The 17,938-nt window shown below is 44.4% G+C and overlaps 1 protein-coding gene across 2 annotated transcripts in view; it reads right to left on the reverse strand.

Moving 5' to 3' along the window:
• Positions 1-17,938, reverse strand: part of WWC1 (WW and C2 domain containing 1) — a 439,489-nt gene that overhangs the window by 62,953 nt on the left and 358,598 nt on the right. For both annotated transcript variants that reach the window (XM_030211705.1, XM_030211704.1), the window contains exons 13-15: positions 14,785-14,865; positions 6,762-6,848; positions 4,787-4,979 (exon numbers count right to left, since the gene is read on the reverse strand). In XM_030211705.1, the coding sequence (XP_030067565.1) occupies positions 4,787-4,979; positions 6,762-6,848; positions 14,785-14,865 (361 nt within the window). The remainder of the gene's footprint in view (positions 1-4,786; positions 4,980-6,761; positions 6,849-14,784; positions 14,866-17,938) is intronic.

Genomic DNA, 17,938 nt, shown 5'->3' on the forward strand with positions numbered 1-17,938 from the left:
CCCAGCGCAATGGGAGGCAACCGAGCCCCCCACACCTGGGACCACACGGTCGTGCGACTATGCACCCGACTCTGCCACCTAACAACTCGTCTGCCGACTCGGGAGGGCGGTGGGAGCAAAGCGCCGGATCCAGCGTGGCCGCATCAGGAAGTGGAGTCTGGGAGGACGCATGGGCGCTCCAGGGGAGGCAGATGGAACCACCGAGAGCCCGGTCGGCGGCACCTCTTGCCTGAGTAATCAGAGCGGCAGTGATGGCAAGAAGATCGGAGGCAATGCGGCGATGAACTCTGGATGCAGCCTGCCCGGGATCAGATGCGCGGCCCGAGGCTGTTGCCTCCTTCCCCAGCTCCTATTCCCAGAAGTGCAGAGACTCAGCGCCCTGGGGCAACGCTTCTAAATGTCCAGCTACAAAAAGGCTAGCTCTTCATTTCCAGCAGTGATTGTGAAAAGTCATTACTGGCATAGGAGGAGAAATGCTGCAAGGGGCAAATCTCCCCAGGTGGAAAAGAGAACCTCATCCAAAGGGGCTGGTGCAAATCACAAAGCATCGGCTTCGCCGGCTCCCTGCACCCAGACAGCATGTGCCTGCAAGGGAAGACTGATGGAAAGATTCTGAATTTTGGACTCATGCTGAATTGAGTGGGACAGGGTGAACCCACATGCTACTGTTATGAACACACTCTCCAAAGAGATCCTTATGCTAAAGAGAGGAACAACGCAACCTCAGGGAAGCCAGGACCCCGGGAAAGTGAGTCCTTTGATGCCCGGAACAAACTGAAGCTCTCAGCGTCACGGAGACGCTGCGCCTTGGGGCAACACTCCTAATTCACCCGATTGTGAGTAAATTATCTATATTTATCTAAAAAAAAAAACCCCAAAGATCCAAGTCCTATCACACACCCCATCGAACGCGGCCTACCAGGAGCCCAAACTGAAGTATTACCAAAATGAATACCATCAAATTACTTCTAGTAATTTACTCCTTATCACTGATCCACATAACACTAACCACCCCACTCACAGAAAGTAACACCATCCCCATACTTCATAATCCCCAAAGACTGACCAGATACACCCCGCCTCATCAAACCGACAATAACCAAAACAAAGGAAGAACATCAACATGTGGACAACCCCAACAGAAGGGAAAGAACCCCCAAAACAAACCCACAATAACAAAGAAACAACAACTAACAAATATCCACATAAGACCAAACATAGCTGACCCATACCAAAAAATTCAAATGGGCTACATCAACGCCAGATCCGTAGTAAACAAAACAACAATAGTAACATTCAGGATCACGTCAGAAAACCTTGATCTACTTTTCATTAATGAAACCTGGATCCATGATCAAAAGGACCCCATAATCCTAGATCTTTGCCCCCAGGATATAAAATCGCTCACTGGACCAGAAAGTAAAAGAGAGGCAGAGGCATAGCATTAATCTATCAATCCCAGTTTACCATCGATACCACTGCCGAGTCCATAACACCCCAACTTGAAATTGCCTCAATCAGAATCCACACCAAAACCCTGCTTGATCACCTGAACTGTGTGTCCTGTTTTATATACCACTAGGTAACTGGAACAAAGGCTAGACCATCTTCACTGATTTCATCTCAAACACATGTGTGACCAACGCCAATATACTAATACTAGGAGACATCAACCTTCACCTAGAAGGCCCACTCATGGGACCTCAAATGGCCACAAATGCAAGCAACCTATGTCAAAGAGCATACACTCGACCTCATCTCACACAAACTGCCAACAGACCAGAACCTAATAATAACAGATATTAAATGGACAGAAACACCATGGACCGATCACTACAAACTAAACCTAACACTAAATTGGCGGAAGAAGGGCTCATACCACACACAAGAACAAACAACCTACAGCACCAGAGGCCAAATAGACTCGGAAACATTCTGGCTACAGATATACAATAACGAATGGACAGCAGAAACGGACTCCACACACTATGTCACAGAATGGGATAAAAGATGCAGAAGCATACTAGACGAAATAGCGCCCTTACGAACAAGAACCTCACGTAGGCATAACTCTATACCTTGGTTCAACGATGAACTGAAAAAATTAAAAACACAATCCAGGAAACTCGAACGAGCATGGAAAAAAAATAAAAGATGAACACATACTCAATGCATGGAAACAGATACAAAGAAAATACAAATACACAATAAGACAAACCAATAGGACATACTATAAAATTAAAATAGGGCCTGACTACAAAGACACGAAGAAACTATACCAACTTGTGAACAAACTACTAGACACTACAGCGGTCACTGCAACCAATACAGATATTCCATCTGCAGACAAACTCGCTAAATACTTCAATGAAACAATTACAAACCTACGCAACACACTACCTAAGGACAATACTGATACCGAAAACTTCATCCAGCTACCTACTAAAATCCGCCCCTGACCGCTTCATAACAGACCTCACATCCCACCTAAACTACATGCTTCAACAAGGTCTCTTCCCTGAGGAATATGGCAACATCCTACTCACCCCAATCCCAAAGGATACCAAGAAAAAAACAAACTCGCCAACTACCGCCCAGTAGCATCTATCCCACGAGCAGTCAAATTGATGGACAGCATGGTGACTTACTGACTACATGGACAAGCTCCCAATACTACATGAATCACAATTGGGATTTTGCCCCCTCCATAGCACCGAAACTGTGCTAGTCACTCTCCTGGCCAAATTCAAGCAGGAAATAGCTACAGGTAAAAGCATACTTCTCTTCCAATTCGATATGTCGAGCGCATTCGACATGGTAAACCACAATATACTACTAAGACTCTTAGACTACTTCGGGATTGTTGGAAATATACTTAGCTGGATCAAGGGCTTTCTAACCACCAGAACATACCAAGTGAACTCAAATTCAAACATATCACCACCGTGGAAAGCAGACTGCGGAGTACCTCAAGGATCACCACTATCACCAATACTTTTCAACATAATGATGATCCCACTGGCCAAGTACTTATCCAAGCAAGGCCTCAACCCATTCATCTGCGCAGACTATGTCACAATATACATTCCCTTCAGACATGATCTGACAGAAATCACCAATGAAATCAAGCTCGGTTTGAACATCATGGACTCATGGGCAAACTCTTTTCAACTGAAACTGAACACTGAAAAAACACACTGCCTCATCCTCTCATCTCAACACAATACGTACAAACCCACAACCATAAACACCCCAGACCACACCCTCCCTATTTCAGATAATCTGAAAATATTCTGCATTACAATCGACTGCAACCTCACACTCGAGAGCCAAAGGAACTCCACAACAAAGAAAATGTTCCACTCAATGTGGAAACTTAAACGCGAAAAACCTTTCTTTCCGAGGGAAATATTTCGTTTCAACCTAATACAATCAATGGTACTAAGCCATGCAGACTACTGCAACGGAATCTATGCGGGATGTAAAGAACAACTCACAAAGAAACTCCAGACCACTCAAAACACTGCAGCCAGGCTGATATTTGGTAAAACGCAATTCAAAAGTGCCAAACCCTCCGAGAAAAACTGCTCTAGCTTCCAATCAAAGCACGTATTGCCTTCAAAATCTGCACCCTGGTCCACAAAATTATCTATGGCAAAGTCCCAGGATACATGACAGACCTCATAGACCTACCAAACAGAAACATAACCGGATCATCTCGAACATACCTAAACCTCCACTACCCAAACTCCAAAGGACTTAAATACAACGCAACCTATGCATCCAGCTTCTCCTATATAAGCACACAACTAAGGAACGCACTGCCAAAAGCTGTGAAAACAACCTACAACTACCTAAACTTCAGGAAATCACAAAAAACCAACCTGTTGAAAAAGGCATACCCCACCGACCCAAAATAAATGCCTACACTCTGCAACACAACAAAACCAAAGCTCGCAATGGACACCTTAACATAGTAACATTGTAAATGACGGCAGATAAAGACCTGAACGGTCCATCCAGTCTGCCCAACAAGATAAACTCATTTTACATTGTATGCGATACTTTATATGTATACCCGAGTTTGATTTGTTCCAGTCCTTCTCAGGGCACAGACCGTAGAAGTCTGCCTAGCACTGTTCTTGTACTAAATGTTCTGAAGGTAATGTCAAAGCCCCTTAAAATTTACACTCCAGCCCATCCCTATCTATTCAGTCATGATTAGAGCATAGACCGTAGAAGTCTGCCCAACACTGGTTTAGCTTCCCAATTACTGGCGTTTCCTTCCAATCTCCACTAAGATTCCATGGATCCATTCCATCTAAACAGGGTTCCTTTGTGTTTATCCCACTCATGTTTGAATTCCATTACCGTTTTCAGGTGGTGGAAATGAAACTTGGTGGTTAAGCGGATTATAAATGCCAGAATTAAAATAAATTGAATAAATTAAATCTCCCACTGAATATCTGTGGTCAAACACTAATTAACCGTCCAGGAGCCGGTTAAATAGTTTTGAATGTTGGGGCGGGGGGGGGGGGGGGGGGGGGGTTATGTCTTCGTACTCTGCGTTTATACAGTGAGCATTTTCCATTGTGAATCTAAAGGTTTTTTACATTTCACAAAACACTTTGATCGAAAGTAGCAAAAGGAATGTAGCAGAAATCACAGCAATGCATTCTTTGCTTGTGACAACTCTTGTTACATTCTCCTAGTAAGAAGGAAATGTGAAAAGCACATTTCTGGCTGTTTTGGAGTTAAGAAAATGAAGCAAAATAATCTTCCTAACCAGGCATTCTTCATGATGGGAGGAATTCACAGTGCAAATGTCCACTCGTAGTGTCTTTTGACGCAAAGCAGCATGTGATATGGGAACCCAAAAAATTTCATTATAAACAAGATTGTCCATAGGGTCCATGGATCTTGTCCGGAACAAGCAAGTTGTGCTCTCGGAACAGGGCAAAACTGCAAGACGAACGTATCTAGAAAGAACATAATGTGATATTAGGATCTTACAACACGGTTAAAAAAGAGGAAAATCCAGAAAGAACATAATGTGATATTAGGATCTTACAACACCGTTAAAAAAGAGGAAAATGCATTGTTTGGGTTTTTTTTTTCAGGGAACAAATACATGGGAATGTGATTCTATAAAAAGGTGTGCCCCAATTAAGCAGTGAGAGACTGCACTGCTCTGTAGATGAGGACAGGATCCAGACACAAGGGCTTAGACCAGAGGTTCCCAAACCTGTCCTGGGAGAACCCCAGACAGTCAGGTTTTCAGGATATCCACAATGAATATGCAGGAGATAAATTTGCATATCAATGAGACTGTATACAAATCGATCTCATGAATATTCATTGTGGATATCCTGACTGGCTAGGGTTCCCCCAGGGCAACTTTGGAAATCATTGGTCTAGACTGACACAGAGATTTTCACCTATGGACAGGGATGTGTTGTCAGTTTCTTAAGAAGTGTCTCCTGACAACTGTGTTTCATCTGGACAGACCTTTTACTTTCATAAAATAATTTATCTAAGTGCTCTCAAAAACCATTGTTATGCTTTTAGCTGTAAACCAGTGGTTTTCAACCCAGTCCTCAGGGACCATCCTGGCCATTCGAGTTTTCAGGATATCCATAATGAATATGCAGTAGAGAGATCTGCATACCAAGTACGCAGTGCATGCAAATCTATCTCATGCATAGTCATTGTGGATGTCTTGAAAACTTAACTGGCCAGGTGATCCATGAGGACTGGATTAAAAACCACTGCTTTAACCAGCTTAAAGCTCATCTGTTCAAAGGGGCCTTTTTAGAAGAATATATTGAGAAGTTGTTTTTTTCATTTTGCTGAACAAGCCCTAATTTGAGAAATATATTTTTGGAACCTAACCTCAAGGTTTTTATATTTAACAAGGCTATACGGATCTGTAACAGAGTTATCAATGTGCCATAATTTTCTTTAATGAATCCTTCAATGATTGTAATTTTGTGTAAATATGTTAATATATTGTCACTATGTTTAATGCTTAGATTATATTTTGTATGTTTTGAACAGCCTAGAATTTTAGATATGAATTTTTAAAATAAATAAATAAACATAAAATTGTGCAAATAAAGAAAGACAGACAGTGGTAGTTGTGAACAGGGGCGTAGCTACGTGGGGCCACGGGGGGCATGGGCCTCTGTAGATATGGCCCTGGGCCCCCCCCCCCCCGCTGCCAACCCTCCCCCGCCACCACCGTCGGGTACCTTTGCTGGCGGGGGGGGTCCCCAACCCCTGCCAGCCGAAGTCCTCTTCTCCGGTACAGCCATGTTACTGATCTGCTTCTGTTTGTCTGACATCAGCAACGCAGTCGCGCCGGAGAAGCGGACTTCAGTTGGCAGGGGTTTGGGACCCCCACCAGCAAAGGTACCCGATGGTGGCAGCAGAGGAAAGGGGAGGATCGAAAGGGTTGGCGCCGGGGGGTGGGGTGTCAAAGGTGGTGGCGGGGCGGGGGGGGGGGGGTCAAAAATGCCGGGGGGGGGGTCGGCAGTGCCGGGGTGGGGGCTAAAATGTGCCCCCTCAGCTTGGGCTCTGGATGCCCCTCCCGCCGAAGTCTGGCTACGCCCCTGGTTGTGAACAATCTCTAATGTGGCTCTTTTCTCCAGAATAAAGGTTTAAAAATCAGACTGGATTAACATTTCATGGTGACATTGGGCTGGGCCTGGTAAAACTGGAAGTCCTTTTAGAGACACTAATGTTGGCACTTCTATACTCACACTTTCTGGTCTTGCTGTAACAGGAGAGTTCCAGAGTTGATCAGCTGGATGACAAATATTGCAAAGTGCCCATTTTTGTCATCATATCTTAAAGAGAGAATATGAGTTATACATTACAAAGCAATTAGAACAGTATGAGACAAATTAGGCTAAAACAAAGGCCCATTATTTTAATCCCTATTGCATCTTGGCTATTAAAAACATAACTACTTGGTTAGAATCTGGCCTTTTATATCACTGTAATGTCTTCTAAAACCATCAGGCCTGGACTGTGACCAACTTTCTTTATAGAATGCGCTTAGGCGGAAATGTTTTCCATGCAGATTTTTCAGGTGCCATATTTAGAATGTGGCCCTAAATATCTTGGTTTAAATTTTTCCTGAAAAGATAGGTCTTTAAAGATTTTCTAAACGCTAGATAAGAACCTGTTTTCCTTATGACAATCGGTACAGAATTCAAAATATGTACAATTTGATAACCAACATTATCATAATAAGCTCTTTTCGAACGATGGGGTTTTGGATTAGGAAAAAAAAATAGTAAAATAATTTCTGGCAAATTTACAGAGTTCCTTCTCTGAAGAAAATATAATACAGTTTAAATAAGATGGAGGTAGACCAGACAGTATTCTATAAGCCAAGGTGCAGACCTTAAACTCTATTCGTGCCACAATAGGGAGCCAGTGTAGAGATTTTAACAGAGGCGTAACTCTTTCTGATTCTATGCATCTTTATCATTAAGAGTGGATTGTTTAACCAAAGATATCTGTGGCTCTGGTGTAAGTTGACTATTAAATGATACTCCTAAAATTTTGAGTTGGGGGGAATTAGGGGGATTATGTAGGCATTCCCAGGACTATTGTTTGGGTGGAGCAAGAGCAGTTATAATGTATGCATGCATTTTATAAAATATGCAAACAGATGCATGGGGGTAACTGTATAATAAGGCACTTACTATTTTTAGCTCACGGTAAAAATCAGCTGGTGGTAAACACTGAGACGCCCAATGGGCTGTCTCTGTCCTACAGTGGGGCAGTGTGTCTGTGCTGTCCTTGTCCTACAGTGGGGTAGTGTGTCTGTGCTGTCTCTGTCCTTAGGGAAGTAGCCACAGGGGTCTTCGGGGGCCCAGACCCCCCCAACATCTGTGTATCCATTGCCTCTCTCTTTCCATTCACTCTTACCGTGTTTCTCTCTCCCTCCCCACCCATCCCATATTATCAAATTTCTTTCTCTCTCCCCTTTCGTGTACAGATGTCAAGCAGCACCAATTTCCTCCCACAACAGCTTGCCAGGTGCCCTTGGCCTGGATTGGCCGCTGTCGTGGACAGGATGCTGGGCTCGATGGACCCTTGGTCTTTTCCCAGAGTGGCATTACTTATGTACTCTCTTCTCTTGCAGCTGTGCCGACCCACACTAATAAATAACCCATAGAAGATGCATGGGACCGCAGCTCTCTCTGCCCTGCCTGCTCGGCTTGCCTCCAGCCTTCCCTTCCCTCTCAGTGTCCCGCCCTCGCGGAAACAAGAAATTACGTCAGAGGAGGGTGGGACACTGAGAGGGAAGGGAAGGCTGGAGGCGAGCCGAGCCTGCTGCTTTCACTATTACTGCCGCCGCTGCAACTTGAGGTAAAATAAAAGTTTTAAAGGCAGGGTGGCAGGAAGGAAAGGAGGGCTGTTGTGGGAAGCTGAGGGCGGGCAGGTGAGGATCATGACGACCAAGAGCAGCCAGGAGCCCCCCACCGGAATGGTGGAGGGCTGAGCCTTAGAGCTCAGGCCATATAGAAACCTTGGTCAGGTCAATAATGTAATGGCTAGTATGGCTGGAAGCTTGCTGGAAAAGCAGGACACAGCTTTGAGCCTGGACTGAGGCCTAGATGATCTAAATTTGAATACAGCCAAGAGAGTATAAAAGACTGAGCAAATGTGGGTGGGGTTGGAGAAGTCCCAGATGCCATGCAGAGATGCTGTCAGACTGACCTTCACTCCCGCTTATGTACCTGATTGCCTTGTGTTACTTTGGTAAGAATAAAACTATATATCCTTGAAACCTATCTTCTCTCTCTCTTATACAATACTTAAAGTGGTAATTAATCTCTGGGGTAGAAATGGGTATAGGCAGGTGCTTATATTGTCCACCCCCCATTAACACAGAGTCAGATGGTCATGATCAGCCTTCTAGGAAATGTCTCTGGTAGGCGGGCGCCAGACCAGCATACCGGAGAGGATCCATGGGACAGTTTTCCCGCATAAAATTCAGTCGTCACGATGCTCACCTGCCCGCCCTCAGCTTCCCAGAGGAAGTAGGTGCACATGGATGGAGGGGAGATGAATATGGATGGAGGGGAGGAGAGAGAGAGGAGAAATGCTAGACATGGATGGAGGAGAGGGAAGAAAGAGAAAGGAGATGCATATTGAATGGAGATGAGGGAAAGGGAAAAGAGGAGAAAAACTACACATGGATGGAGAAAATAGGCAAAAGCTGGATCCACTCTATACCTTCTCCAGTCAAGTCCGCGGAGGACCCAGCTTTTACCTATGTATGTAGGGCAAGAAATTAAGAAGAAAGGAGGAAAGTAAAGAAATAAATAGAAAGGAAGCTGTGGAAACAGAGTTAAGAGAACAGATAGCAGCAGAATCAAAGACTGGGACCAACATGATCAGAAAAACAAAGTCACCAGACAACAAAGGTAGAAAAATATCATTTTATTTTCATTTTAGTGTTTGGAATATGTCCAATTTGAGAATTTACATCTGTTGTCTTATTTTGCAATGTATAGCAATGTGTGTTTTTTCTGTTCTTCTGGTATTGTGCTGCATACAGAGTCTAGCTTCTTAGGATTTCAGGTTACATTTGAAGAGGGGCTCTCTCTGTTCTGCATGTGTGACTGTAAGGCCAAGTGTCTGAATAGGGAACTGTTTGTTAGGTTCTGAAATTTTGATAACATATTGTTTCAGGTTTGGCAAAACTGTTCTCCTAATTCCTGGTCTGTATGATAATTTGGTTTGTGTCATTTTGGGTATACTGGAGCTGTAACAGCTTACAGAAATTATTTATAATGAAAAAAAAACAAGTTATTCTTCTTCTCTTATACTGGTGTAATATTTTCAATGATGCCTGTTTATATGCGCCATGGCCGATAAAAGGAGTGTGGCTACTGTAGGGGTAGAGCCATAGTGACCCCACCCCTGGATGGGTAGGGGGCGCTAATAGGCTGCAGGAGGGCGCAAGAAACCCTAGCACCAGCCCTGGATAGACACAGTAAAAAGAGGGAGATTGAAATCTGAATTGATAGGCAAAACAAAAAATACAATAGAAGAAATCTCAAAGGAACAGATTTGGAGTTGGATGTAGTGGAGTAGGTGAAAAAGACACAGGGAGAGAAAGAAAAAAGACAAATGGACAACAGATCTTTGGAAAAAAAAGAGTTAAAAGAAGACAGGAAAGCAGTAACCAGAGACTGGGGCCAACACAATTAGAAAACTGAAATGGCCAGACAGCAAAGGTTGAAAAAAATAATTTTATTTTTAATTTAGGATGAAGAATGTGGTAGCTGTGTTGCTCCACTTTAAAAGTTAATAAATAGAAATAAAAGAAAAAATATAAAAGGTGAAACCTTTTTTTTGGACTAAATACAGTTTTCAACTAGCTTTCTTAAGTCAAAACTTCTTTCCTAAGTCAAGCTAAGCTTACTATAACAGTGGTATACTGTTCAGACCTGAAGAAGGAGATTTTGGCATAAGAAAGCTAGTAAAATATATTTAGTAGTCCAAAAAACTGTAGCACCCTATTTTCCTTTTATTTGTTAATTTTTAATGTAGTAATTTGAGTATGTCAGTTTTTGAAATTTACATCTGCTCTCTTTATATCTGCTCTGTACAGAAGGACATGTGTCTCTGTTTCTATTTCTCTGTGTTGCACTGTATATAAAGTCTTGTTTCTTGGGGGTTCAGTTTAATTTTTGTCTACGTATTTCAACTTTTAGTTTGTGGTTACTTATTTTATACTTGAGGGTCTACCTACATTCGTTTGTGAAAAAGCCCAGGTATTCTGTTAGCATTCAAGGTCTGTATAGCATTGATCTGTACTAATCCAGCTTGTTTAGTTGTACAGTACGTGTATTGATGGTCTACTGGACAAGGAAAAAGGTGGAACGAACCTAACATGACCGTGAGCAACAAACAAAACAGTGAGGTAGATCCGAGGAGGACAACAAAATAGTCTTTATTGGAAACAGCTAAAGGTCGTCCTTTAGCTGTTTCCAATAAAGACTATTTTGTTGTCTTCCTCGGATCTACCTCACTGTTTTGTTTGTTGATGTTCTACTGCCCACTGCAATATTTACTGTGTTCAGTTTTCCTAGGTAGAATCCTTGTTGTGTTACTTCTATAAGTTAGTGGTGTTATGGTAAAGTAGATTAGCTCTATAGGTCCTGGGTAATTTAATCCAGGTCACAAGTACCTGGCGGAATCCTGAGTAACAAGATTCCATGCTGCCAAACCCAGGGTAAGTAGCAGCTTCCACATCACCACCTTAATAGCAGTGTATGGACTTTTCCTCCAGGAACTTGTACACACCTTTGTTAAACCCAGATACACTAACTGCTGTTACCGCGTTCTCCGGCAGCGAGTTCCAGAGCTTAACTATTCGTTGAGTGAAAAAAGTATTTCCTTCTATTCATTTTAAAAGTATTACCATGTAACTTTATCGAGTATCCCCTAGTCTTTGTACTTTTTGAAAGAATAAACAATTCACGTTTACCTGTTCTACTCTGCTCAGGATTTCATAGAATTCTTATCATATCCTCCTCAGCCATCTCGCCTCTTAAGCTGAAAAGTCCTAACCTCTTAAGCCCTTCTTCATATGAGAGGAGTTCATTCCCCTTAATCATTTTGTTTGCCCTACTTTGAACCTTTTCTAATTCTGCTATATCTTTTTAATTTCTTTAAATATCATTCTTAGAGGAGGGATTATGGGATTTTCTGTGGATGCAAAATATATGTTTAAATTACCAGCATGATAGTCCTGTGTGCAGTGTCCAGGGTATATTAGATTTTCAGGCTACGTGGAGGGGCATAATCGAACGCCTATCTCCATGGGTGTCTATGTCCGAAAACGGGTACGTGAAGAGGCGGGACAGACCGTATTTTCGAAAAAATGGACGTTTTTCAGCTGGGTGTTTGTTTTTTTTAGCGATAATGAAAACTAAAAACGCCTAGCTCAAAAACGTCCTAATCCGAGCCATTTGGTCGTGGGAGGGGCCACGATTCGTAGTACACTCGCCCCCTGACATGCCAGGACACCAACTGGGCACCCTAGAGGTCAGTGCGGTGGACTTCAGACAACGCTCCCACATGCATAGCTCCCTTACCACGGGTGCTGAGCTCCCAACCCCCCTCCCCCAAAACCCACTACCCACAAATGTACAACACTACCATAGCTCTTAGGGGTGAAGGGGGCACCTACATGTGGGTACAGTGGGTTTTGGAGACTTCCCATTTACCAGCACAAGTGTTACAGGTAGGGGGGATGGGCCTGGGTCCACCTGGCTGAAGTGCACTGCGGTACCCACTAAAAGTGCTCCAGGGACCTGCATACACGCAGGCCTCTAGGACTTGTTGCTGCTATATAACACTGGCACACCAGTTGACACCTGAAGACTAATCTCTCCAAAAATGTCCTTTATTGCAATAAGCACGCATACTCATAGTTAACTGCAGATCTGAGGTTGTGCCCCACTGGCAAAGAGTCTCCCTGGTACTGAGATTAGCAGTAGGTCAGAGCTGGCAGAATGGTGTACAATGCCCTCTTTCAACCACATCCAAGGTAAGAACTAAGTTCTGTAACGTGGCTAACACGTGAAAGGGATCTAAAACTGGCTTACAAAAATGGCCACTACCTCATGGACTACCAGAAACAAAACAGGGCACACTCTGACCCAGTAAGTAGCATGGGAGTAGAGCCTACCAACTACCAACATCGTGAGCATTTGCCACAAGCTAGTGGAATCACGGAGCCCAGTACCCTACACCCACCACAATGCATTGCTGATGTGACTCTGCAGTGCGCATAACAGAAAAGGTGTTACACTCACCCGAGAGCCACATCAGAACCAGGGAAAGGCTATCACAGGATAGAACACATTCTGCTGTCATGGAGGTGGGTATGGCATTTGAGGCTGGCATAGAGGCTGGAAAAAAAGTTTTTAAAGTGGGGTTTTTTTGGTGGGAGGGGGTTAGTGACCACTGGGGGAGTCCGGGGAGGTCATCCCCGATTCCTTCCAGTGGTCATCTGGTCAGTTGGGGCACTTTTTTGGGACCTGTTCGTGAAAAAAAAAGAGTCCAAAAAAAGTGACCCAAAATTGCGGTAAAAATGCCTTTTTTTTCGATTATCAGCTAAAGACGCCCATCTCTACTTGGCCGATAACCACGCCCCAGTTCCGCCTTCACCATGCCCTCGTCAACTTTACTCGTTTCCGCGACGGATTGCAATTGGAAACGCCCAAAATCGGCTTTCGATTATACCGATTTGGGTGCCCACGGGAGAAAGATGCCCATCTCCCGATTTGGGTCGCAATATAGGCGTTTTTCTCTTTCGATTATAAGCAGGATAGTTAAACTGCTACTTCAAAGTATACAGCTTTATAAGAAATTTATATTTGTTATAAAGCAGAGTTGAAGGACATGTGCTCTTGTGGTAATTATTTTGCCAGGTTCTGTGATGTGTGTTGAGATGTTGACCAGATGGCAAAGTTTAAGTTATGGGATAATGTTACTATATTTAAAAATGTAGTGGTCTTTAAAAGACTGTGCATACATGAGTGTTGCACTATTCAAAACACTAGTGTAATATAGTGCTAAATACTCCGGTAAAAACAGAGGGTAAGGTAGAGCGTACGTACCTGTCTCCTTCTCAGTGAAAAATGGGACTGTTGCATTCAGTTACCGTCTGGTTCTAGTGTGTCCAAAGTTTCCATAAGTGTGTATGGGGTTATTGTTGATGCAGGACAGAGTGTTTACTTAGAAATCCAGTATCAAGTGTACTCTATGGCATTATTTAGTATATTAAGAACTACTCACACCTATATGCCTAGTACCCCCCATGTACTCTGGGCCCCCCCCAAAATGTCAGGTCTGGCTATGCCACTGCCTGCCTGCGGAGGAGCAGAGTGTCTGTACTGTCTCTGTCCTACAGTGGGGCAGTGTGTTTGTTCTCTCCCTGTCTTGCGGTATGGCAGTGTGTCTGCACTGTCCTTGTCCAGCGGTGGGGCAGTGTGTCTGTACTGTCTCTGTCCTACAGTGGGGCAGTGTGTCTGTTCTCTCCCTGTCCTACGGTATGGCAGTGTGTCTGCACTGTCCTTGTCCAGCGGTGGAGCAGTATGTCTGTACTGTCTGTGTCCTACAGTATGTCTGTACTGTCTGTGTCCTACAGTGGGGCAGTGTGTCTGTTCTCTCCCTGTCCTGCGGTATGGCAGTGTGTCTGCACTGTCCTTGTCCAGCGATGGGGCAGTGTGTCTGTACTGTCTCTGTCCTATAGTAGGATAGTGTGCTGTGTGCCAAGGGCGGGGTGGTGGGGGCAGTCCACCCTGGGTGCACGCTGCAGGAGGGGTGCAGGGAGCAGCCATGCGGCTGTTGGCTCCGCCGGTTCTCTGCTCCCTCTGATGTTACTTCCTGTTCCAGGGCAAAGGAGCAGGGAACTGGCGGAGCCAACAGCCGCACGGCAGCTCCCAGCACCCCAGGAGATAACAGGCAATGCACCCGGGTGGGGGGGGGGTGTTGAGATGATGCACCGGGGGGGGGGGGGCCTCTACACCTGGGGGGGGGGGGAAACGTTGCATTGGGGGGGGGTGCAAAGTGACAATCCACCCTGGGTGCCAGCCGACCAAGGAACACCACTGATAGTGTGTAAGGGTATGATTCTCCTGTTTGTCCTAAATCTGCTGTCTCTCTTACACTGCTTATCCCTCTGTCACCTGCCATAAACATTAAAGTGAAGGAAAATAAATAGAAGGAAACATTTCTCCTTACTTCATGCCAATCTGGATCTTGGCAGTCCCAGCCATTTCTGATTCATCCCCTTCCCATGCTGCATTTCCAGATAGACGGGACCTGAAAACCAAAAAGAAAAACAAAGGCAATTCTTTCTTCAGCACACCTGAAAGGCTTTCGTATACTCACATTAATAAACAGGCCTCACTGCTGGAAGATAAGCAGAAAGGTGATAGAAGAGTAGGACAGAGTGTAAATGAGGCACCTAGAAACCAGACAAGGCAGGCAGACAAATCAGCAGGAAATGTTACCTCCGGGACAGACACAGGGGCTAGTTTGACAAGAGAAAAGGAATTCTCTGATTGAAGTTTCAACCCTGACTCCTCTGGACTCTGGAGGACTGGAAAAATGAATAAGAAACAGCAGAAGATGGGGAAAAGGGTGGAGGTGATAACTGCTTAGGGAGAATAAGGTCAGAGGAGTCACCAACTAGCAGGTTCCAGACAAGGAAGCCAAAGACTGACCCAGTCAACCCTGGGAAAGGGACTCTGAAGAAACTGTAATATTTGGCAGATGGGCAAACTCACTTAGACTGGACCTTAATATTTATGTTTAATTAGCACTCAGAACTAGGTTTCTGGTTTTATTGAAAACTAGTAAAAGAGGCCCGTTTCAGAGCAAATGAAACGGGCACTAGCAAGGTTTTCGTCGCCAACACCCCCCCTCCCTCCCTGGCCAACCCCTTCATTGTTCTGCCATTGCTCCACCCCCACCATCATGACATTTGACGCGAGGGCGGGGCCCGGAGCGATTCCCCCCCCTCCCTGCCTCCCTCCCTGCCAACCCATTCGATGTTCTGCCATTGCTCCGCCCTCGAGGGCGGGGCCCGGAGGGATTTTGGTGGCTTCACCACCACGAACCTTCGAACCTTTTTGAAGGAAGTCAGGGCTTGGCTTCACTGACGTCAGTGTCCTCAGAACGTTGAGGGTGAGTTTTATTATAGTAGATTATAAATAAGACTGACTATTCCCCAGCTTTGTAAATAAACCTCGGGAGGAAGAGACCAGCATGATATGGTGATGTTTGATGTAATGGCACTTGAAGGAGTGTTACCTGCAGTGCTGAATTATTACAAAGAACTATATGTTGCATAAGCACCCCCAGACCTGCCAAGTCTTCCAAATTCAGCAGGAGACTCCCGCTTTGGCGGGAGTGATAAGTAGTAGTAGTAGTAGATGGGCCGCCAAAGCGGGAGTCTCCAGCTGAGATGGAATTGGTTTTTCTTACTGCCGCTGCTGCTGCTGCTCCTTCTCCCAATGCAGTAGCGGTGGAAAAAGTACAAAAAAAAAGCGAACGCGGAGCCGCAGAACTGCCTTCAGGCATGCGCTGTCAGTTCTGCCGGTCCTCTGCCCCCGGAACTCGAAGTTGACGTCAGCGGGGACCGAGGACCAGCAGAGCCGACAAAGTAAGCAAACGGTAATCTCTGAGCTGCTGCATCCACATTGTCATTTATTGTTGGTTATCATTATTTTCAAACATTGCTTGGTTGTGCAGTATACAGATGTACACAGAGGAAGTATAATAAGGGATTAACTTTTCATAGGTAGAGAAGTCATTTGTTAGAAAGTGTAATCAGTGTGTTATTTGGAGGGGCTGGTTATAGGGACACCTTAGCACTGTTATATTTGTGTAGAGATTTTTTTTTTTCTCAAGGTAAACGGCCTCTAAAACAGACATCATGTTATGAGAATCAGGTGTTCAACATTCAGAGTTTCTATTTATTTATTTACTTATTTATATAATTTATATCCCACATTAAATATGAATTGGGTTGAAACCTAGGAGCATTTAAAATCTTTTTTTTTCTTCCTATGCCTACATCAAAAGAAATTCAAGATAACATGAGGTAGAGTGGGCGGAGCCAAGCCAGAGTGGGTGGAGCCAAGGCAGAGTGGGTATGGCCGGGGCGTGTACTAACATCTCCCTCTCAAAAATCAGGACCCCTTGGCAGCTCTGCACCCCCTGTCAGTCCCTCCCGTCACTTCTCTCCCTTCCCTTCCTGGCCCGGCCACTCAAAGATCTGCAATTCACTCCCTCCCCCCATTTCCTCATGCCTTAAAATCACTTCCAGTCTTCGTCCAGGCAGCATCAGCAGCACTCACAGGCTGCCTGCAGCCTGCACAGGGCTTTCCCTCTGAGCTGTCCTACCCCTTGTGATGTAACTTCCTGTTTTCTGAAGGGCGGGACAGTTCAGAGAGAAAGTCCTAGTGCAAGCTGCAGGCAGCCTATGAGTGCCACTGGCATTGTCCGGGTGAAGACTGGAAGTAATTTCATGGTATGGGGGTGGGGGAGAGAATTGCCAGATCTTGGCTTGGTTTGGAAGAGAAGGGAGAGATGCAGTGGGAGGGAGAAGGGATGGAAATGCAGACGCACTCCCTGTCAAAAATTCCTGGCTACACTATTGCCTTGGGGTTCTTGATTCAGTGACCCTGGATCCCACATCTGATTTTTGGCTTCTGGGGGTCATTAAGGGTCTTGGTTAGTGGAGGGTGTGATTAGGTTCATTAGAGAAAGTGTGATCAGCACTGGAGTGGGAGTTTGACTGGGTATATAGTTAGGGCAGTGGGCCCTTCACTGTCATAATGATTGTAGGGCAGGGGCCCAGAATTTTACAATTAGAAGGTTCTATAATACATTCTCAAAAAAACAAAATAAATAAATTTATAAAAGTGGGTCCTTTATTTTAAATTGGCATAGTCTGGGCAGGTTAAAATTACTTTCCGAGTTTCTCAACTGAGCGACTTGTTGGAAATCTGTGGGACAATGGAGGAATCTGCCAAACACTCCATTTCCATCTCATTAATTTTAATAACTCATCACTTACAATATTACAATTATAAAATAAATCCATATACCAACAAAACAGGTGCAATCATAACACCATACTGTAGAATTGTAATATGATGTAATTAAAAGCTGATCACAATACACGCTTTTAATTTCTTCTGGAAAATTAAAAAGGCCTTCTTCAGACACAGCTTAGTTGGCAAGATATTTCACTGATGTAGGTCGATAATACAGAAAATCCGAGAATATGTCACTGTTCTATGTGCTGCTTTTTTGCACTTCTGTCTCCAGCAGGAAGAACTTGCTAAGTCTGGCCTTATATCTCCATAATGGGACAAACTGTAAA

The sequence above is a fragment of the Microcaecilia unicolor genome, chromosome 8 (genome assembly GCF_901765095.1).
Source record: "Microcaecilia unicolor chromosome 8, aMicUni1.1, whole genome shotgun sequence".
Taxonomy (NCBI): domain Eukaryota; kingdom Metazoa; phylum Chordata; class Amphibia; order Gymnophiona; family Siphonopidae; genus Microcaecilia; species Microcaecilia unicolor.